We start from the raw sequence: 24449 nt of genomic DNA on the forward strand, positions 1-24449 counted from the left end.
ACATTCTGGAGACTCTGTGTCGGGTAGGGGGTGGGGGATGGACTCATGCGGTGGAAGGAATGCATGGTTCACCAAGTTCATTAATGCACAGCCAACGACCTGTGATTGACAACCAGTCACAAGCAAGGAGTATTAACTGATCTCAGCATATTTAAAATCAAAAACTTGGTGAAAGGCTATTAGAACACTATGTCAGACAATTAACACTACTTCAAAAGCAATAGAAATTTCTTTTCACTGGTGAGCCCCTTTAAAATTCATGAAAGTTGTACAAGAAAGAAGGAGGAAGAAGGGTGAATAGTTCCACAGGTTCCAAGCACTTTGAAAAGCAGAAGGCAAAAGCAAAGATAACTAAATGAAATGAAGCAATATAAAGCTCAGCCTCAGCCTCACTGATCCCATGCCATAGGAGGAAGCCTACTAATCTGGAAACTTTGGTTTCACTAATGCAGTACTGAAAGTCTTGTTATAGTTAATGCGATGAATGCCTGCTTGGGAGCAGGGAACAAACCACATTTACCATCCCAATGCAAAAGAAAGTTTTCTTTCCCCTCCCCTTCCTCCACCAAAAATACAAGTCAATAAAAATACATATCATCTACACAATAACATCAGACATCAAAACTATCTTTATGGTAAAGTAGCAATCAATAAGAAATGAAAGCTGGTTATACACACTGTAGGAGGAAGCCCTGGTAGACCACGTACCCCGATGATGGCATTCAGCTCAGCCATGGTCACTTGCTTGGCACGTTCAACCGCTTGAGCCACTTGTTGTTGATGCTTTGGAAGTAAGGAGAGAAGGCAAGGAGTTAAGCCAATTTAAGGCAAGGAGGTAAGTAGTAAGCCAAGAACTCTACTGATTCCTTCCTAAAATCTTTAACCATGGAGAAAGTAAACAAGAAACACTGGCTAAACATAGCACAGAGTAAAAGCAGAGGTTTTAAATGAACCATCATCTTCACAGGTTCCCTAACCTGTATGCTTTTTTCATACATGAAAATAAATGCAAAACATCAGGCAGAGGGAACCTAAAAATGACTCTGTATTTCACCAGTACCAGGCGGACCAAGTTCTCTCTGATGTTTGTTTGTGATCTCTTAGATCAGTATGTGAAAAGAGACATCAGAATGCTAAGAATAAATTGACTATGATGAAATTTCAAGACATATATGTAAAATTCTATACCTGGCCTCAAAAAATTAATTTCACAAGCACAAAATAGAAAGGAAATATGGCTAAGACAGCAATTCATCAGAAAAAAAACCATTAACATCTAGTTTAATGAATGAACTAGAAATCCGATATAAATTAAAAGAATGAAAAAAAAGCTAATTTCATCTTAGGCTATACTAATAAAAGCACAGCTCCTATGAACATGGAGGTGAGTTTCTCATAGTACCCTTTCTTAGTCAGACTTCATCTGGCTTAGTGTATTCAGTGAGGGGTACTTTAAAGACACTGATAAGCTGGAAAAACTCACAAGGTTGCAAGACTGTGCCATATGCCTAAAAAAAAACTGGGGATGTGGAGTCCAAAGAAAAGATATTCTGAAGAGAGGACATGAGAGATGTCTTCGTGCATTTGAAGGGGTGTGTTACATAAAAGGGGTAGTGTTTGGTCCTAAGGGGCAAAAATGGTGGGAAGTTGCAAAGATACAGATTTGCATTCAATGTAAGGAAAATTTCTCTAACAATGAGAGCTATGCAAAAATGGAACTGGTTACTTCTGGAAATAGTAGGCTTCATTCCTCCCACACTAGTGCAGCACTTCCTAAACTTCAGGTTTTAACCCAGTCATGAAAAATTTTCCAACAGTAAAAGGTTTCTGAACACACAACGACCAAAACTTAATTCGAAATAAAACTTGCATTGAATTCGAGATATTTCTGGAAGGGTTTGCCCACGCTGCATCATGCAGTCTTGGTTCTCCACACAAGGCATGCTCACTTTGTACTGCACATACCCTGAGGCCACTCCAACACCATCAAAACGATGCTGAAAAGGAACAGGGGCCAAAGGGGCCAGGAATGGAAAAGGTTTAAGAAGCCCCGAAGCAGAGCACAGGCTGGATGACCACTGTGGGAGAGTGTTCCAGAAAGGATTCTTGTTTAGGCTGGGCTAGATGATGATGATGATGGTGACTGTAATAATGATTGCTAACATCTACAGCTTTAAGCTCTGAAAAGCACTATATGTACCTACATATAGAGAGAGATGTACATACATATATCTGATCTCCACAAAAATGGGGAGGGGGCAGAAGAGGTAGGGGCTGTTATTATACCTGTTTTCCAGTTGAGGGAACTGAGGCAGACATAAGCTAAGTGACTTGTTCAAAGTAAAAGAGACAGCAAATGACTAAGGCAAGATTTGAACTCAGGTCTTCCTAAGCCCAAGTTCAACACTTGATCCACCATGTCACTTAGTTACCTCTTGCGCTCTTTTCTAACTCTTGAGTTCCCCCAAGAATATTCTAAATAAACCACATAAACACAAAATGTGTATGAAACACTGGGCAGAAGCAATGTAAAAATGACGCGCCCCCAGCGAGGTTTACCTCAGCAGGCAAAATGTCAACCTGAAGCCAAGAAGCATTTTTTAAAAGGGCAAATTTCACTCTTCAAAGATAAAGAATTAAAGCCTAGAGCGATGTGTCCTAACAACTCTTCATCTACCTCCAGCTTTCAAACGTTCCCTGGTTTGGACTTTCTTCTTGTTCTCATCTCCCTCCTCCACCACCAATTTCCATAAAATAACTCTGTCTCCATCTCTACCCCATAATCATTATAATTTGGGGAATAAGCCACGTTACTCTCAACAGCACCACTTCATAAAATGAACTTCAGAGCTGTGCTCTGACATGGGGGGTGGGAGTGGGCGTGGGGAAGGGCTGTGGGGGGTGATGGGGAAGGCTAGGAAGCAATGACCAAGTCATTTTCAGCCCCATTTAAAAACCATAGCATTATAAAACTTTTGGAGCTAGGAAGAAATCAGCTAGTTCAAATCTCCCATCTTAGGAATGTGAAAACTCACATCCCCGGACATGGAACGACTCAGTCAAAGCTGCATGGTTAACAACATGCGGAGGACTGGGATTCAGGTATCCTAACAAACAGTGCTTTTCTTTAAACATCACTAAATAAAAAAAGGCAAATATAAGATGCTCACCAAAATGGGTGCCATCTACGATGATCTCTTACTTACAAGAAGACACTCATCTAGATGGTTACCAACCCTAAATCTTAATCTAAAAACCATACTGAACCTTTGTCATCCGGTGCAACTTCCTGCTACGAAAAGGAGGCCCAGGGTTTGAAGTGACTTTCCAAGGTCAGAAAGGTAGCAAAATGGCAGAGCCAAGAACTAAACCAAGGTCTTCTGTCCCCAGACTGAGCACTCTTTCTACAGCACATGTTACTTCCAAGTATCTATACAGACCTTTTTTTTTCCTTTTGGAGTCAATCAGGGTTTTAAGTGACTTGCCCAGGGTCACCACTCACCAATGCTCTCTCTGTTCACTAGGCTACCTAGCCTCCCTAGAAATAATTTCAAAGCACCTTCATGCCTAGTATCTTTCACATGATAACTTCTGAGTTTGTCTTGTAAAGAGTACAAGTATATAAAAGCGAGTTGTTATTATAATATCAGATGCATTATGTTCCTTAACATTTAAGGTTCACCCTGGGGATCTAATAAGATGTGTATTTAATTCCTACAGAAGGGAAAAAAGGCTCTTAGAGCTAACATTAAAGGACAAACTTTTTTTAATTAAGAAAATGGGGAGCAAGTGAGTGATCAGTAGTTACTACTGCAGCTCAAAAAAAGCCAAAACAAAACAAAAGCTTTATCTTGATAGTCATTTTGCAGTTTTCTTCTGAAAAGAATTCATTTGAAGTTGAGCTATTGTCACCAGTTCTGCAGCTTGCCCTCAGATCTGTTCAACCAAATAGCAGGGGGTTTGCACACTTCAGCTGGAACAGATGTTCTTCACACTTGTGCGTTGTGATAAAATTAACATCTTAAAACTAGCTAATTTGCAAACAGAGAAGCAACATAATTGCACTTTAACAGCTGAACAGTTTTACTTACTTCCTGAGACAGAAATGGGATGACTTGTGCACAAATTGTATTCAATCTCTTGGCGATTTCGGTCTGTAGAGATAAAAAAATAACACAAACAATTAGGCTACTTGGTATCAGTTAAAAAAAAACCACTTACTAAGAAAGCTTCATATTCCCAAATACTTCTACAACCTTTTTTTAATTTAAGGATCTAAATATGCCTTACAAAGTTGCATCATTCATCTTTACACCCTACTAATGGGGTAAGTGGGTAGAAGAATTTAACCCCCCTTTACAGAAGGATAAACTGAGCTATTACAGTTTACATGGCTTAATGGTTTCTTAATTAAATAATAGTAACTTGAGAATGCTCTACTCATGGTTCACCACCTCACTATTCTGTACTAACTAATGGTTAATGTCTAGGACAGGACATAGGCAGACTGAAGATACGTACTTAACCAAATGATTCCCAACCTTTTCAGAATTAAAGGGTATTGTGTCTAATTTCACAGTTTATAATTATGAAATGTGATACACAAACATGTTTTAAAATGAACTATAAATCACTTAAATTTTCCAGTTTGACAGTTTTATGGTCCCCCGTGAGGTAACTCAAGACCCCAGGGTGCTATCAAAAAAGCAGGGGAAAGGTCAAGTTCTCTTTAATGTCTAAAACTCTAAGCAATAAATCTTGCGTCCATGAAGTCAATCATTAATAAGCAAAGCATTTCTTCTACACTGCTTACAAGAACTACAAATCTCGTACAAGATTCTAATTTAAGGTTCTGACCCGTGGAATAAGAATACCTGGCAAACGAACCAATCACAAATTCTCTCCTATCAACCACGTTCCTCAGTGACTTATCAAAACTCAGTGAACTTGAAATTGAAATTCATCAAATAGGGCCACACACACTTAATACTTACTGATGTGGGTCAACTATATGGTCAGTTTTTTAGGCAAGTGTCAATCCAACTTAAAATACCACCATTACTCCTGTAAGCATGATCCTCCAAAGCAGTGTAGGGGAAGCCAAAGCATGTCAGGTAAGTCATTCTTTAATTTTTAGGGCTACTGTAAATAAATTTGTAAGTCTCATGCAGTGCAACCCCTTCACTTTACAGGAAACATAGATAATAAAAGTAATATCGAGTTAGTGGGCTAATGCAGATCTCCTGGATTCTAGTCCAGTGACATTTGCATCATGGCTGGAGGGAAATGATTAAGTTTCCTTCTCTTCCAGCAATCACTCCCTAACTACCCCTACTCCCCATAAAAATAAAAAATAAAAGACATTAAGTGCCTATAACATGCAAGGCACACAACGAAATGCTTTAAAAATATCAAAAACAAGAAAAGGATCTAAATGAATATGATCCATTTTTCAGGTGGCTGAGGACAACTTGAGTGAGATCTTAAGACTTTCTGAATTGCTATCCAGCTCCAGATAAGTGAGGAACTCTGTGTAAAGACTGAAGCATGCTTTTAAAAAAATTGGGAGAAGGAATTGCTTGGGTTTTTGTTTTGTTTTTTTTTTTTTTGCAATTTGGCCAATATGGAAATATGTTTTTCACGATTTCATGTGTATTTAATATACTGTTTGCCTTCTTAAGGTGTGGGTGAAGGGCAGGAGGAAGAGTTCGAAATGTAATTTTTAAAAAAATAAATGTTTAGAAATTTTTAAATGTGATAGAAAATAATGAAATAAAAGTATATTAAAACAAAAAAAATTGGAAAAAAATACTGTTGATATGGGGTCTTAGGCTCAGGGGTTCTTAACCCTCTGACAGTCTCGTGAAGCCTAAGCACCCCTTCACAGAATGATGTTTTAATAGTCATCAAATAAAATGCACAAGGTTACAAAGGAAAACAATTATATTGAAATAAAGATGTAATTTTTGTTTCCATCCAAGTTTATGCGCCCCTTGAAATTTATCTGTGGACTCCTTGGAAGATCTATCTACTCCAGATGAAGACTCTCTGCTTTATCTTTATGGTGACTCAAGATTAAACCTGAGAATTACCATCAATCAAGCGACAGGTATATGCCTAATGCATATAAGGCATCTTGCTAAGCATTAAGGATGTAGTTTCAAGGAACGAAACAATTCCTGCACTCACAAGAAGCTTACATTCTAATAGAAGAAACAGAAAGTACATATATAAATGGAGCATAAATAATGCAAATAAATAGAAATATCTTCCAAGTAGTAAAATGCAAGATATTTCGAGGTAAGTGCACTAGTGATTAGAGAGCTCCTAGTAGTAGAAAAAAGGTAAGAAGAAAACACATTCCAGGCATATGGTATGGCCCAATGCAAAAGTAAGGAGATGGGAAATGAAGGGTCATTTGAGAAAGAGCCAGAGACGGTCAGTTTGGCTACATCAAAGAATGACAGAGGAAGAAGAGATCCTAGTAAGACTGAAAAGAAAGGCTGGGGCCAGGTTGTACAGGGCTATAAAAGCTAAAAAGAGAAGGTTCTTTTTTAACTAGAGGCCCAACAGGAAGTCACTAAAGTTGGTTGAATGGGGGAGTCACATGCTCAGCTCTGAGCTTAAGGAAAATTACTTTAGTGGCAGCGTGCAGGATGGACTGGAGGTGGGAAAGACTTGAAGTGGAGAGACCAGCTAGGAAGCTGGTACAACAATCTAAGAGAGGGATAATGTCGGGTTTATTACATCAGCGGATGGAAGGATGGTGGTGATTATCATAAAGAGAGGAGTCTGGAGGAGTGGAAAGATTAAATTCAACTTTGGTCACACAGTGTTTGAGAGTATCTCTGGGACATCCTATTTAAAATGTTCAAAAGGCTTGAGGATGTGGGACTGAAGGCTCAGGAAATCATTTGATTGGTTTGATTGTGTGAATCATCCACATAAAAGGGATGATCCAACCTATGGTTGCTGATGAGAGCATCTAAAGGGAAGCATATCCAAGGCTGAATTCACCATAACTCAGAGGCTGCATCCCCGGGAGAAGGGGGACAACAATCAGACTCGCTTTCTGTCCTCTGCCTCACTTCAATGAGACGTAAGATCAACCACACTAAATACACACCACACTGGGAACTGACATGCACTGGATTTGTAGAATGACAAAGGGTTAGGTGGTGAAGTGTTTTAATAGGAACCAGTGAATTAAGATGACTTGAATTACATACATACATATACATATGTGTGTGTGTATATTTTACACTAGGTTATACAAGGGCATGGTGCAGAGATACAAAAGAATTTAGAGGCACGCAGTCTCTCGCTTCAAACAATGTTGAAGACAGAAAAGACACACATGGGCACGTACAGACACAGAGTCTCACATGGACATACCACATATATATATGTTTTAAATATGATCCCTTACAAATGACGCCTGTAAAATACCAGCAACAATATGAATGACGAGTGCTTTGTATACAAATCACATTACTGAGCTCTAAGGCGAATGGACTGTATTAAAGTAGGCACAAACTGGTATCTTCATTTTTCAGATGAGAGGCATGTGGTTTGGGTGTGAAGAAAATGAAAAACTTCAGGGTTCTGCATCTGTCTATCTTTAGGTGGGCAGCGAGGCAAGACAAGCATAATGGGCCATTCGAACACAGGATCAGGACAAGGGGAGAGCTGTAATATGCAAAGCGTTTTAGGGGAGAAATGCAATTGAACTGCAATATCCAGAGTCAAGCAGGTCTGAACTGAAAAGCCTGCATGGAAGAAATGGACTGCTAAGAGTTTTGATGAGTCACGATCTGGCACTTGGGGAGGGCAATGGGGAAGAACACTGGATTACCAATCAAGAGACCTGGAATCGAGTCCAAATTCTGCCAATAACAGGGACTCATTTCTTCACCTACAAATTAAAGAAGTTAAACAAGATGCCTTCTACGCTCCCTTTCAGCTCTTAAAAGTCTACGATTTATGAATACACTAAATGTATAACAGGATTTCGATACAGGAGTATGAACAAGGATTCCCATTCCTTAGGATTTAAAGATCAAAGACTTAGAGCAGGATGAAATTTCAGGTCCTTTAGTCCAAAACCTTCATTTTATAGATAGGAATCAGGCTCAACGTGCTAAAGTGACTTGCTCAAAGGTTAAAAAAAAATTTACACATGCACAAACCAAACCTAACAGCTTTAAGTAGCCCATGAATTAGGAGGTAGAAGGAGGAAAAACTAAAGGACGATAATCAAGAAAGAGGAAGGCCATAGCGGGGGAGTGGAAACTCCGAACAGGAAGGAGGAGGTTTAAGAGAGCCTCTCTGGTAATACAAAAATTTCAAGTTATAATGACAACATAGGGGGGAGAAAATACTGCCCATGGGGTTAGTAATGCTAGGCTCTCATCCCTCTTTTGCCATTTAACCACCTCTATGACCTGGTTTAATAACAGTACTACCATTTTTCTCATCATCTACAAGAACCGCTCACATTTATATGCCATTTTAAAGTTTACAATCAATTTACCTGACCAGGGCTTCATTATCTTCAAATGATAAATGGAGGAATTTGAACCCTATAGCCTCCCCTGTGGGTCTGATTCAACATCCCCAAAGATTTCTTCCAACTATGTACTTAAAACCAATGGAGCATAAGTCTGACCAGAGGAGGTTATCTCTTCTAGAGCACTAGGTCCCCTAAAACCATGGCTGATGTTCTACAACCAAGAGACCCAGAGAAATATCATTGGAAGGACAGAAAAGAAAAGGGAAGTAGGAGATGCAGCATAACTAAAAAATATGAGGATTATCAAAATGTCAAAAGACGAGGCTTCTACTCTAGATGAGACATTAGGTTTCATTTGCTGGATAGCAAATGAGTAATTCCAAGTTACCCCAATTTCAGTCCTACAGAAGTCTCCTAAGATGGCTGGCTCATTACAAATTAATAAGGAATCATCTATACCCCTATGGTTCTAAATTAGATCATTTTTTAAATGGGTGATCAGAATTTCTGGCCTAGGTGAAACACAGGAAAGAAAAACTGTGTTGCTTTTCGTCATTGTTCTGAAAAGTCCCTACACCTCTTGTCCAAGACAGCCTTTCAATTGGAAATTATTTGGCTTATTATAAGAATACTCCCAGAAAGCTTGAGTTTCTCCAAACTAAAAGTCTCTGGGCAACAAATGCTTTTTCCATGAAGGTCAGGCAAATGTTTACTGCATGCTACTATTTTAACTTTGCATCTTTCTCATGTGTCTGGACTATGCAAAACAATAATAAACTTCCTATATTTTTCTCTCTTTTACTGAAAGGAAAAATATTCTGATCCATTTCACTGCAGATGTTTAGATCTAGCGTGGCCATTCAGAACCCCAATTCTCCTTGCCAATACACTCCTTTGGTCACAGAAGCTTCTTAGATTGTTTAGCACATGCAGGCCCCAAGAACCTATACCTTGCTTTAAACAACAGACATGCTCCTGAAAATTCAATTCAACATCTATTCAGTAGCAGCTAAATTAAGACAGAGAGATAAATAAGACACCTGGCCTATGTCTATAAGGATGATCCAGTATAAGGTTAGATAATATTAAATAGTGCACATACACATAACTCAAATCACACTTTTAAATGCCCAGAGGGGCTTACTATTAAAAGAAATTCTATCTAATCACGTCCTAAACAAATCTGTAAATAAAGAGCATACCTATGGTTCTGGTAACTTCCACAGGGCAAGAATTCCAATCAGCAGTAGCTAGAAAGCTCTGGTCTGCTGTGGAAAGCTCAACCAAGGGGCAGAAGACTTAGTCATTCTCATCCTCCCCTCTCCCTTTTTTAATGCCTATGATGAAATATGCCCAAGGGCCAAACCCTTCTCAAAACTCTGCCTGGCTCAACTAACCACAACCTAAAGCCCCAATTATAGACTGCTTTTTGTTTTTCCTTAATATTTCACCTCTTCACTTTGGGGCAGTCTCCAACAGCATTCTGCTACAGGACTTATCTCCAGCTGCATGGAGTTTGTCCTCTACCTCCAGATCCTTCACACACAGCTTCATCTGGAAATAAGGAGGGGAGTAAAAAAACAGGCTCCCCCCCATGCCCCACACCGCTGCGAGCCTGCTTAGCAGCAACAGCCACACTAATTGCCCAGCTCACTGGCAAGGCAGATTGCGGAGGCCTGCTTCTCATGAGAAAGCTCTTGTAGTATCTGTAGGCAGCTCTCAGCAGAGCATCTCAAGTGCCCTTAATTGTTTATGTTCTTAATGCAGTCTCTTGAATACATTCATTTTTAATAGCAGGCTTGAGTGTGGGGCCTATCGCAGAATGACAAAGCAACCCTATTCATTGGTTCCTGCTCCTACAATGATGGTCTTTTGATTTATTTGCAAATGACAAGCTTGGCAGGCCCCAAGCCTCAGGAGGAGCCGCTTTTTTTTTTCCCTTGAAGCATCATTAAAATTAACATGAAGGAATTCAGCACATTCTGCAAGATGAAGTTGAATCTGCAACATTGTGCAATTGTGTTAATTCTTTTTTTTTTAATTTTGCCTCGATTCCTTCTAATTAATGACTTAAATGTTTTGACCCAACTGTTGCCAAGCAGAGTGTTTGTGCTTTAATTTGTCATTTCAGTAAAGTTGCATCCTTGACAAAGTGACAAAGGCAAAGCAGCTGTTTCAGTCCCTAAATAGGAGATTTCCACTATTCAGACACCCTTGTTTCGAAGTTCAAGAAGTGCTTGTACACATATGATCTTATTGATTTATTCCATGCTGTAAAAAGATGGGCTGGTAGGCTTAAAAAAAAGATGCAGATTATCTAATGCAGCAATTCGGTTACATAATTGGCTCTTTTCAATAAAAACTCTATAGGGTAAATCATGAACCATGATGCCAAAAATCCACTATAAACACATGATCCACTGCCTGCTTTTTGATAGCGCTTACAAATTGTTAAGGAGGCTGATAGCGGTTAGTTGTCACATTATTTAAACTGAATGTTGCAGTCTACATTAAGTGGCCATCAGTGTTTCTACTAAACTACATAAAACTCAGCATATCTGACCTACTCCATAACCCCTACACTCACTATCTATAAATCAAAATTTTAGATAACACAAACCTAAACAAATGCCTTTCTGTGGACTCACTGACGATGATACTAATGGGGAATTGCTGTCTATTTGTGGAAGGTGGAAATCTTGATGCAATCTCAATGACCTGAGAAAAATTTCTTGCAAGAGAAGGAATTTAAATAACGAATGAAGGAAATATGGGTTTGGAGGAGGGATAAAGGGGTAATGGGAGGTGTCCTGGTACCAAGGTGTCTTGATAGAGGAAGGAAATTGGCTACAGGAAAGGGAGCAAATGAGACAAAAAGGTTTCACATGTAAATAACAAAGTAAAAATTAAGCAGGGGGTGGAATAATCTTGAAATAAATGCAAAGGTTTGTGATTACTCAGAGAAAGGATGCAATGATGGTCAAAATCAACAACTAGGTAAGTATATTCTAAAATGGCATTTCAAACCAATCTAAAAACATAGTGAACTCAGAGATTAGTGAGAACATGAACAGCGTAACTGAGATAGCTGTTAAATACCCTTGGTCTGGACCACATCAATACTTGGAAATGCCAAAAGGATGGAGATTCTTAGAAAGAAAGCAACTTTCAGTGCTCCCTCAGGCCAGAACTGGTTTGGCTTTTGCCTTTGTAACCCCCTGTGCACTGGGGCAGAGTTAAGATATCACAGTGAGAGTAAGAACTTGTGCCAAGCTCACCCAGTCTACCTCTCCACAACAGAGATCAAATTCTGATGGGCAAAGCCAAGACAGTTACCATGAGTATTTTTTTGCAGGACAGTTTTTAGAAAAATAGAAATGTCTACGGACACTGGGTTAGGGCTGGCCAGAAGCCCAGGCATTAGAGGGCATTTCAGCACCCAAGGACAGCAAGGAGGATGAGACTAAACATCAGGGAAGGAAACATCAGACAGAAAGAGATCCCAGGAACCCCTAAATGACAGCTGGGAGCAGGAGGAGGTTACTCAGTTACAGGGTGGAGAAGACGTTCTGAGCAAGAGGCCCCAAGCTGCACACTGTGGAGGAAACAAATTCTAAAAATTTAACTGTGGATCTGAGCGTGAGAACCAAGTTGAGCCACATAAGCCTTCAATGGAGATTAAAGGGGGACCAGCAGCGCTGTCCCAGTCTCCCCGCAGGCTAACAGTGTGACAGGGTCCAGGAGCAGCCTACTCAGCCTCAACTACTACACAATCTAAGCAGACACAAACATGGGTCTGGAACCTGCAGAGCTCATACCGGGAGGACAGACAACAACCCTCTCCCTGGATCACGAAAGTGAACAGGTTCCCAGAATGAGCTGTGAAAACATCAGAAGGACATAAAAAAATACAGGTGCTTAGGGGTAAGTCCCACTTTCCCCAACCCCCAAAGTGAGCAGAGCCCAGCACAAAGAAATAGGGTGGTCACACGGGGTGGGGCAGGGAATGGGAGTGAAGGAACTTGACCAAAAAAAGTTATTATGGTTACAGGAAAGCTCAAGATAATTACACAAGAAGAAAATTACTTGAAATCATCTACTAGCAAAGCTTAGAAGAGTAGTGAAGATTAGACAGAGGTCCAACAAGAAATGTTAGAAGATTTGAAGATTTTTTTAAGAAGAACAAAAAAATTTATTTAAAAAAACCAAATAAAAGCAGTAGAGGAAAAAAGCAATGAGAGTTATGAAAATGATGAAAAGGGAATTAACAACACTACTGAAGAAAACAACTCTTTAAAAATGAGAATCGGCCAAATGGAAGCAAATGATTCCATGAGATATTAGGAAATAAAACAAAGTCAAAAAGAATGGAAAAAAAATAGAAGAAATGCAAAATATTTCATAGGAAAAAAAGGCTCACCTGGAAAACAGATCAAAGAGAGATAACTTAAAACTCACTGGAAGAAAAAAAAGACTCACTGGACTATCTGAAAGCCATGAACAAAAGACAAATAAACAACCAAAAAAGCGTAGACATCTTATTTCAAGAAATTATAAAGGAGGGGCAACTGGAATGCACAGGGGATAGAGCAACTGGTCCTGGAATTAGGAGGACTTGAGTTCAAATTTGACCTCTAACACTTACTAGCTGTATGACCCTGAGCAAGTCACTTAACCATGACTGCCTCCAAATATATGCAGATGTAGATAAAGAGAGATATGAATATGAAAACTGCCCAGCTATCTTAGAACTAACTAGAGGGCAGAGTGGAAACTGAAAGCCTCTACTGGTCACCTCTTGAAAGAAACTCCAAAATGTAGCCCCAGAGCCTAGCACAAGTAACTGGCATGTTTAGTGAACTGACTAATGGAAGGAAGGCAAATACAGAAAAATGTGTTTACGTGTGTTGTGTCTGTGTATACGTGTATAACAAGAAAAACATCCTACCGACGTTAATTAATGGGCTTTGAAAAAACCTACTAAAAATAGCCTATCCAAAAAAAAAAAACCATTACAGAAGTTAACTGTTCCTATAAAAATGATTACCAATCTAGTGTGTGTTTACATGAAGTCTGAAGTACTTGTAGCAAAAAACTGCCAAGTGGGGGCCCATCGCTTGGACAACGGTGACCAAGCTGTAGTACATCAACATAATGAGGAGGTTCTCTTGGTCACAGACCCCTTGAGTAGTCCGGTGAAAGCAATGGATTCCTTCTTAGAACAATATTTTTTAAATGCGTAAAACAAAATACCTAGGGCTAAAAAGAAACTAATTATGCTGAATGCAGTTTTAAAAGAAGTTCATGGACATTGTAGTCAAATATTATGCAGTAAAGAAATGACAAATATGAAGAATTCAGATAAATATAACATGATAAATCAACACTTTAAGAGCAAAGGAGGGAGAAACTAGAAAACATACACAAAGGCCACAATAATAGAAAGGAAAATAATGCTAAAAAGAAAGCACAGAATTGAGTAGAAATAATCAACATTGATCCCAGAGGAAAAATGAGCAACTACCTCCTCCTTAAAACAACGATGGGAGGCTACGGAATGCTGCACACAGTCAGACAAAGATGAACACCCACTGGTTTTGCTCCATTAATGGAGTCACTGGAGAACATGACTCCCAAGGGGAAAAAAGCCATCAATAAACTTTATTGAAAAGAAAAAAGAAAATACACTCTCTAAATGATAGGAAAGATACCAATTCAATTACACAAATCAGTCAATAAATTTAACTTAAGTTTGATCTTGGGGCATATATAATTATTTAGAGAACCCTTCTTCCCAGTTATGGTAAGCTTCTAATTTAAAAGAAGTACTTGACTGTAATAGATTCCAGGAAGGAGGATAGGACAACTCTAAAAAAAAGACACCCTCATAGAAGAAAGAACAGTTTCTAAGACTGGGAGCCATCTTTAACTAAACTTCAATGGGGCAGTCCAAAGTATCTGCTAATAGAAATTCACTTGTCATTTTGTAAGGGGGAGAGTCAATTTGTTTTTCTTCTAAGAAAAAAAAAAGTTCTTTGATCATCTATGATTAATTGCCCAAATACAAAAAGAGTGCAAATGGGGGTTTTGAGACATGTCAATTCACATTTCCCAAAGCAACAGAAACCAAATTTAACCCAAGTATTGTGTTTCACTGGTTTGTACTTGTATGGTTCCCACAGGGGAGGCCTGGCTCAATAATGCTGAACTCCTGGAAGAACAGAATGGACTTCCTGCCATTTATACAGTGAAACACAGTAATCCACCAGGGAATAAAGGTCAATGTTGCACTTTGGGTCATTACTGAATCATTTGAGATGATCTGTGGTGAGGATGAGAGGAAAATCGAAGGCTGTGAGAATGCTGCAAATGGCTTGACCTCAGACCAATTTTCATCTCCATCTGTCTAACAGACATGTGGATAAAAAGCTCTCCTTCTGGGCCACCCCGACTGTTTGAAAATCCAACTTACAAGCCAGGAAAATCAGTTAAACAATACTTTAATGAGGGAAAATAAACCTTTTAAACTCCATCCCATTCTAAGCAGATTCAGGTTTTCCAGCTAGTTTAGTTTACTAGTCCTTTGAGTAGTACTGTGAAGAGAAAGGATTTCAGGAAGATGGAAATATTTTTGCAAAGCAGAGGTGTATGCCCCCCTCCCCAAAAAAGAAATCTATTTGTACATGCAAATATATGCATGATTACACCTCCACTGCCTACCAAAAGACATTCACACAATTTTCATTAAATCTGCTAACATCCATGCTGATATACAAAGGGGGGAAATGGCAGTTGTGAAAACTGAATATAACTCTTAAATAAATCTTTATTTTTCAGATGCCCTACTAAAGAAGCTTAATCATTACAGCATTTCAATCTTTAGAGAATATTCTGAGAAACATATTATAATTAAGCATTATTTAAGCTACAATCTAACCTTAAAACACTTTTATTTTAAGCCGAGCCTCTACTTTTGGGGATTTGGCTGCGAAAGCCTCTTTCCCCCTTTTTGCAAAGGCAACGTTGTGCCTTTTAAAAGTTTAGGCCCCCACAGTATATCAATGTCAAACAACATCGTGTCAAGCCAAGATTCAATTCAGGTAAGTGCCACTGCCAAATTTTCTTGTTCCCAGACGTGCTTTAAGATTATTTTATTGGTTAAAATTTAATTTGTTCCAACTCGTGTCTCCATGACAACGTTGGCTACCCCTGCAAATCATTTGGGTAATTGGATATCTTATCTTTCTATTGCTCTCAAATCGAATGATTCTGCTAGAATTGTAACAGCCAATCAAATTTACAGTCCTCCTGAGTAATAGACTCAGAAAAGTAGCCCCATTCATCTCCTCGTTACAGCCATATTAAGCAGCATGCGACAAACAGTAGAATTTGGCCTTCAAACTAGATCCTAAATTATAAACCCTGTCAATACGAATGTTCTCACCAGTAGGAGGTTTGCTCAGAAACCCCCTTTTTTAATGCACCAGAAGACAGGTTTTGATTTAATCTGATAAGCAATTAGTCCTCATTCCAAATAAACTTTGAACAACTCAGCACTTGGGGGAAAACTGACAGACTAACATAACATGATAATCAGAAAAACAGCTTTTTAAAAAATTTGACCTTGTGATAAAATAATGAGCAAATGCATGGCTGCACACAAAGTACTAAATACAATGAGATTGATTTGTGCGTGGCTCTATATTTGCAGTAGTTAAGCCATACTTACAAATTAATTAGTCAGGAAAAGGGAAAGAATGTGCACATTCTACATCTGAATGAAAATCTTTGAACATTCCACTCACCTAAACAAACCATTTTTAAGCACCCAGTACACCTATGTATATATATATATGTGTGTGTACACATGTACATATATGTATATGTATGTGTGTGTAGGTAAGTATGTATGTGTGTGTACAGACACACACACAACAGAGTTACCTACAGTCTCCAAACCCATCTGATCTAGATTAGGCATCCCTCACTTCCAGTGCCCTACACACAGTAGACATTTGTTAACCTATTTCTCAAATTGAATACTGAGGCAAAGAAGTCAACTGTCCTGTCAACAACTGACACTACAGCTTGCGATTGTGGTCAGCCCAGAATGTTTCGGATAGCTCATTCTCATCTTCTCCATATCACCACAAGACCAACTCCTCTGGATCTGGCCAGCCCATGGGTGAATGTAGACACTGCTTACTGAACCTAGACTACCCTGGGCAAGGGTGATAGCTTGTTCAAGGGTTTCTGGGCTGCTTCTTTCATTCCTCTATTCTTTAGTTTCTCATACCTTTCTGATACTTCCAAAAGGATTCACCTTTAGAAGCTGCCACCTACTCTATCTACCCACCATTGTAACAGGAACATGTGTAGGCCCCACACATATATATAGAGTTCTACCAGCTTTGTCCTTTTCTCATCCCAAATATGCTAAAACATATAAGTTATTCTGCAGCATGTCATCTTTTAACAAATCCCAACTGACACATGTAATCTAAACTCTCCTTCCTTGTAAGGTTTTTATGTTTGTTTCATTATAATATTAGTAACATAATCAGGTGCTCTAAAAGCAAAGCCTTCTCCATCTACCTGTGTCCTCTGACTCTGAACCTTTTCTTCAAAAGGGTTAATTAAGTCAGGTTTTCCTATGTTATTAACAGAATTAAAAAAAAAATCCCTATACTATTATCTGTCAAAATAAATTAGCTACTCTTGTTCCCCCTAAAACTAAGAAAAAACCAGAAGCAGCTAGTTCAACTACCATCCAATACATACTTATGGGGCAGAGTTCAAGATGACTGATTCCTTTTGGTAGGAGAGGAAATAACAAATGGGAACATTTCCTGCCTCTTCATTCCTCCACAAGTTTGTCCTGCTAGTCCAACAGAGAAGGTTTCCAATGGAGACCTTATAAAGAGAGTCACCATCTGGGCCTTAAAGATAAAATGCTGATACTCAGAAAGAAACTGACGCAAGATAGAAATGTTAAGTTCTGCACCTGAAGAGAAAAATTAAGGCTAAGAGCAAACAGATGTAGGAAAGATGCTCCATTACAAGGGGAGTCATCCTAGAGAATGGGAAAGGACCCAAGGCACAAAGGCAAGATTTTAGGGAGAGGAGCTGGTCAGTCCAGATACTAGGATTAATACTATGTGGAAATTTTAGTCCTAAAAAAGTTACAAGAGAACCTTTAACATTCACACACACACATACATACATACACACACACACATATGTCCTGCTCTTTCTATGTGAAGGTAACGGACTGTGAACTGGGTTTGAGGACATTTCTGTAGGTGTGACCATATCCGGTATGACAGGGCTAGTGGTAAAGAAGATGGAGCTTCTGACTCCCCAGGTCAAAGACGGGGCGAAAACACTGCCATGAAGTTGACTATACTTACATAGTATATATAAGTTTTAGAACAATGGGGTTAAGCAGAGAGCTAAAGACCAGTTTTCAAGAAGTTATGTAAAGAGGGAGAGGAAGAGGGGGCCAATCAGGGGGTCTTACCCAAATCACCAACACTACCCTGCCTCAAAGCTTTCCAGGGAATAAGAGATAACAAGCAACCTTTATCGTGCTTCATGGTTTATAAAATACTTGACATCTATTAGACATTTGCTCATTTCAGCCTGACCAACAATCCTGCTGTGAGTGAGGGTTACCGTGGGCCAGTCACTATACCAATACAATCTCATTTGATCCTCAACACAACCCTGGGAGGGAGGTGCTCTTATTCTCCTCATTTCATAGTTGAGGAAAATGAGGTTAAACCTTTGGGCAGTCAACAAACATTTATTAAGTACCCACTACATGCTGGGCACTGTGTTAAGCCCATGGGGACACTAATAAGGAAAAGAAGAAAAGACAGCTCCTGTCCTCAAGGAACTGAAAAATCTAGTCACACAACGAATAGGTGGTGAAGATGAGATCGGAACTCAAGTTTTCCTGACTCAAAGTCCATTTCAGTGTCTAGTAGCGTGATAGTGGTATATAAGATGGACTGGAGACCTGTGAGGTAACTGTCCCCTTTAAGCAAGTAGGTACAGGGTATGACTAGACAGGCTGGAATTGAGGAATATTTGACAGTAGAAACAACAGCCAGATGGTATAGTGCATAAAATGCTGGTCGTAGGATTGCAAGACCTATGTTCAAATCCAGCCTCAGGTGCTTACTAGCTATGTGACTATGGGAAGTCACTTCATGTCTGTCTCAGTTTCCTTATCTGTAAAGAAAGAATTATTAACAGCACCTAATTCTCATGAATAAAATGTGAGGATACAATGAAAATATAAAGTTCTTTGTAAACCTTAAAGCACTATATAACTGCTAGCTATTATTATTCATAGGACTGAGGACGTGATTAAATATAGAGAAAATTTGCAGTATCATTTTCTTGATAGGTTAGCTGGTCAAGGCTCAGGTTTCTCAGTGCATCTAACTTAAAAACAGACACCAACATGTTCTGTAGCCTCACCTCTTTCCCTACTTCTATTTCTGTATCATATTCATAGTATATTCTGGGGTCAAGAAATGGATTTCACACAGAGGTGTCAGCAGGGAGGGCAAGCAGGAGCCGGCGGAATTTATTTACAGGCAATGAGGTTGAGATTAGGTCAGAGGTCTAATACAGATCCATCGAACATTTGCTTTGCCTGGTGTCCTGAGACAAGAAAGCCTGTGACTGGATTCTCTGAACCCCTTAGAACATACAGAATAGGAATTACCCCAGCTCTCCCAGGGTCTAATAAGCTCCACCCCTCTCCTCCACCTTACACCTGGCATTATAATCAGCACAACAACGCGACCCCTCGTCAAAGGAAGACTTTTTTAAAAGTACGGACTCCATACTCGGAAGGCAAGTTCACTTCTTCCAAAAACAAAACCTCACTAGAATAAGCCTTCCAGAGTTTACTATATACAGAAGGGGAGGAACACAGTACCTTCAGCTGGTCTCCTCCCTCCCCAAACCCCATCCCCTCGGTTTATGGATCTGCTTTCTTCTCACAAAAGCTAAGAATCTGGAGGTAAGAGAACAACACCTAGGGTAAACACCATACAAGGTTTTCTTCAAAGCTCTGTCCTTCCCAGGCCTGTTTCCTACGTTACCTTTATATCCAGAACATCCCTTTTACCCAAACCTTTAAAGGCCACAATTTGCATATTTTACAAGCTTAGCAAAATGAATGCTACCATGCTAGGGAGGGTCCAATCAAGAAGTAATAGGAAGAAAAGGTACAACCAAGAAAAACCTTACTAATTTAGGCACACACACACACGCACTTGATTCAGTGATGTCTTATAATAGTTATGGTATTTTTGTCTGAATGAAAAAATAGTTGCTTATTAAGCATATGCCAAACACGAGGATACCAATAGAAAAACTGAGGCAATCCTTGCTTTCAAGTTGCTCACACTAACTGGGAAAAGCAGCCCATAAAGCCAGGTCAGCTGTGGGGTGGGCAGAAAGGCCTTCAAGTCCTAAGGATGCTGGGGCAGTATATGGCAAGACTGAAGGGTCCTCAGGGTGCACCAGCAGGTCAGACAGAAGTGCCTGGAGGCCTGCAGGGTATATGGACAAGGCAGATGGCTGAGGCCCAGAGGGCCTGAGCAGCAGAGCAGATGGTAAAATCCGGTGGTCCTCAATCTCACTGTAAGGATTTGAGTGGGTGACTCCCAGCTCATCCAAACACTATGGTTTTTAAGGAATTGTCTTTTCATCCAAGTACATTAAGTAACCAATGCCAAGCTAACAAAGTATTGTCTAGTGGATATCCTGAAGGGACCAGTTGTAATGGATAAGGCTGATTCATAATCAGTAAATCAGTTGTTTGCATGTAAATCGGTACTTTTAAAATGCTCGAGGTGCCACATCATTTTATTTCCTAAACTATTTTAACCCTCCCTAATGTTATTTGCACTATTAATTAGCTCATTAAGCCTTCCCTTTATAGAATGGCCAAAGGTCAATTTCCAATTTAGTGTAAGCCAAATTAATATGCACTTGCATGTTAACAAGCAGAATATTCCCTAGCATTACACTCTAAACTATTTAAATGCCTAAAAAACATATCTAAGTTTCAGAGGCTACAAATGAACATATGACCTCTTCATCCAGGGTTCCACTGATGACTGATTAAACTCACTACCCTATAAAACTGATAAAAATTAGGTTCTTAAATAGAACATGAAACTATCCAGTATGGTATTGGATATGGTATGGTATCTCTGTGATCATTTAAGTCAAAACCCCTCAATTTACTCAAAGACAGAAATTTCTCAAGAGCAAAAAGCTGCAAAGACCATTCTCCTCCACCAGTTTTAGCAGCCAGGGCATCAATGGCAGCAGTCTAGATGTGGATGCTCTTTCCCCATCCCACCTTCTCAATCTTCCTATTGCTAATGCCAGAAGACTAAACCAAGAGACAGATAAATAAGCTACCCCATTTCTCCTAATACAGAAAGCTACCTTTTTATTTTCACTCACTAATCCATAGCAGCCTTTAAAAATGGCACAAATAAAGGCGGCGGCATTTTGTTCTCTAAATCAATTTTCTCCTCAGCCATCAACGAGATGTTCCAGCACAGAGAAAGAACAGTCCTTCCCTTCTAATTCAAAAATCCATACTGCCACTGCCCTTGCAAACTGCTAAACAAGCAGTATCGGCAATTCACTTGTGTTCTGTAATATATTTACTGCAAATCCCAACGGCTTGCCTCCTAATGCAGTTTTCTATTGTGTCTGTTCTTGTCAATACACTGACTGGTCACCTTACTTGTAAGCTGCTTTGACCGACTGTTTACCCAAAGCATCAAGAGGCTTGTGGAGAGCCCCAGCTTCCTGACCAAAGCCTGTAAGCAGCCTGGCTCCAAAGGCTAGCAACTACACAAACTCAGAGATGCTTTGTGTTTCGGGGCACTTCCAAACAAAAAGTCAGGCCACACTTTACGTCACCAATTACTCCCAATAGCCTTTCACCCCAGGGAACCTGGCTTGTCCATGTTCTATTTGCAAAGTGCACACAGATTCTTGGACAAGCATTCGGACTTAGAAATCTACTTCCTGGTGTGCACAAATGCTCTTGTCTTAAATTCCAGTTAAGATATTTTCTAAGAAACAATCATCTATGCCAGTCTGGGCTATACCACTTATACCACAACAACAGTAACTCTAATCACAGAAGTCTGGTGGGGCCAGGGTGAACCGATGCTTCATCCATTTTAAGTTCAACTTTTTTTTTTTTCCTGCAGAATTCACTCTGGAGCCCAGAGATTTAAAGGACTGGCCATACACTGAATTTTCAACTTAAGTGTATAGTATTTTTCACATCAGTAAAACCAGGTGGAAACTACCCTTTCAACTTCACAGTAATCCTTCAGCATCACATGGGCACATGGATGGAGAAAGGAAACCCAAATACCGACGTCTAACAAACACACCCTCTCAAACTGTCCAAAGAGGTATTTTTCAATATAAAAAAAAAAAAACCACCACAGAAGGTATAGCAATAAACTGTATGCAAATAATAAACAGAAAAACAGAAACTTATTAAAACACAGAGCCATTCAAACTGCCTACAGTTTAGTAGGTGTGATCACCAGGAACAAGGGTGGTATATTCAAGTCATTCTCATAGATTCAGACTTGAGGAAATGACAGGATAAATCTGAGATCACAGGAAAACTGAGAATCATCTATTCCAACCCTGTCTGCTCAGAGACGAAACAGAGACTCAAGGACTTGCCCAAAGTCATTTTGGCAGTACTCATCAGAATTTGAACCCAAGCCCTTTGACACCAGTCCCTCCCAAGGGGAACCTATGGACTTAATCGCCTAACAAGGTGGACTTAAAGTGTTCATTTAAAAGTTGACTGCAAATATAAGTCAAAAACCTTAACAGAAACTCTAAACCTTTGACTGTTCATAACTGCTTAATTAATACCTGCTTTTAACCACCCCAACCCTCTCCCATCTTTTTAACAACAATATCTTTCTGGTACTACTTGTATGACAAACCATCTCTCAAGAACCAAAATCCTGTGCCAGTAAGCTGGTAAGATGCTGGTATGAACTGCATAGGTGATCTCAAGGGAAGGGTGGGAGAGCAGCTGTTCAGCCTTTGCTAAGGTAGGATTCTCCTGACTCAGTTTCTCCACTGACACCTGGCAGACTTTAAGCCTGACTGAATGCAAGTGGACAATCTAATCCTGCCTGGAACTGACATGAAGTTGGGGAGATAACTGTATCCCCGCAAAGTCCCTACTCTTGGTGGCAATTTCCTATAGTGAAAAGGTTTGTAAGCTTAATACCAGATCTATTAAATTGTAGATTATTGGTAGGAGAACATCTGAGGTTAAGTCTAAAATTGAGCTATTAGGCATAGGACTTTAGACCAACAACAATAAGTTAGGGTCCTTTAATTCTCAATAATACTGTGGAGACAATTAGGTCAAGAGCTTGTGAAGTTAGCATACATAAATATTATTTGTGTCTCAGTTGGGTAATGTTTAAAAAAAAAATTCTTTTGTGGACCATATTGTAAACGCTTTAAAAAGAAGTATCACCTGACCAAAAGTATGAATTGTTTTACGTTATAAACTGTGTTAAAAATGAAAAATAAAATTTAAAAAAAAAGAACCAAAATTCTGGGTCACCCAAAGAGAAAGGGGACAAAGAGTAATACGCATACATAAAATAGATCATACATAATACCACCAGCAAAATATACACAAGAAGCAATATCTTTCTGTACATAAACATTTAACTTCTATTTAATTAAGCAGTCAACAAAACCATCCAAGTTTCTACTTATCAGGCACTATGTTAAGTGCTGGATATATAAAGAAAGGCAAAACAAATAAAGAAAATAACAGAATCCATGCTCTCGGACTAATAATAATAAACTCATTCCACAAAAGACTAGTCAAAATAAAAATAATAGGCATCGATCGATTCCATACCAACTTCCAAAATTCTCACAGAAACCTGTAATGGTTAGAATTCTAAATCCTCAATATTTGGGAGACATGCCCACTATAAGAGAACATTTTCAATTTTTCAGAATTCTTTTTCTTTTGGAAATGTGAATGGGGAGGTACAGAATTACACATTGGGGGAAATTTGAGATACATACAAAATTCACATTTTTAACATCTCTTGCACATCTGAAGTTCCTTTTTTGTTGAAAGCAGTAAGTAAAACTTGGTTTGCTCACAAATCGATCACATTTTAAAGTACAGTATTCAGAATTTACTAACAGTTCATTTTGAGTATGCTTAATTTATAACAAATAGAGCAACAAATAGTGAACATAATGTCAACTATTATCTTTTGTTCCTCACACTTGTAAGAATCAAGTGAAAACTAGCAACACTGACATAAAACAAAAAAGTTATTGTAATGTTTTCTGGATTTAACACCTACCACCTGAAACTTATTCTAAACAGCCTAATCATCAGTATCTACTATTTCTGACATTTCAATTTCATCATCCTCAAAGATTCTGAAAAGGAAGGCTGACCGAGGTTGAGGCAAACCTCTTTACCTCTCAAATTACTAAATGTCTTGATTGGATATTTCCTTAAACAGACCGATTTCTTTCACATGTTAAGCAAGATGTAGAAAGATGAAAGTGAAAAAAGTCAAAATACTGCTACCGCACTGGAAGAGGTATAGACCCAGCAGGATTCCAGGCTTAAATCTATACAAAATTCCTAAAAGGTTCTGCTGTCTATCAAATTTAAAAGCATAGAAACAGTGGAGCACACAGAAAAGACAACTGGGGGTTTTGGAGCCACATGACCAGAGTTTCCTCCTTATGAGGGCTGGGCAAGTCACCTAAACTCTTCTGGATGTTCATCTGAAAACTCTAAGGTTCACTACAGTTTTGAATTGTGAAAGATGAGCTAGATTTGTGTTAAGGCAGA

At 39.1% G+C, this 24449-nt stretch overlaps 1 protein-coding gene across 8 annotated transcripts in view; it reads right to left on the reverse strand.

Moving 5' to 3' along the window:
• LOC140501459 (transducin-like enhancer protein 1) overlaps positions 1-24449 on the reverse strand; it is a 111876-nt gene that overhangs the window by 75375 nt on the left and 12052 nt on the right. For 4 of the 8 annotated variants that reach the window (XM_072605146.1, XM_072605122.1, XM_072605157.1 and 1 more), the window contains exons 5-6: positions 4092-4154; positions 709-783 (exon numbers count right to left, since the gene is read on the reverse strand). In XM_072605146.1, coding sequence (XP_072461247.1) covers positions 709-783; positions 4092-4154 — 138 coding nt within the window. Of the gene's footprint in view, positions 1-678; positions 784-4091; positions 4155-24449 lie in introns of all 8 variants that reach the window. The other 4 variants (XM_072605103.1, XM_072605140.1, XM_072605113.1 and 1 more) reach the window with 1 other exon arrangement.

The sequence above is a fragment of the Notamacropus eugenii genome, chromosome 1 (assembly GCF_028372415.1).
Source record: "Notamacropus eugenii isolate mMacEug1 chromosome 1, mMacEug1.pri_v2, whole genome shotgun sequence".
Classification (NCBI taxonomy): domain Eukaryota; kingdom Metazoa; phylum Chordata; class Mammalia; order Diprotodontia; family Macropodidae; genus Notamacropus; species Notamacropus eugenii.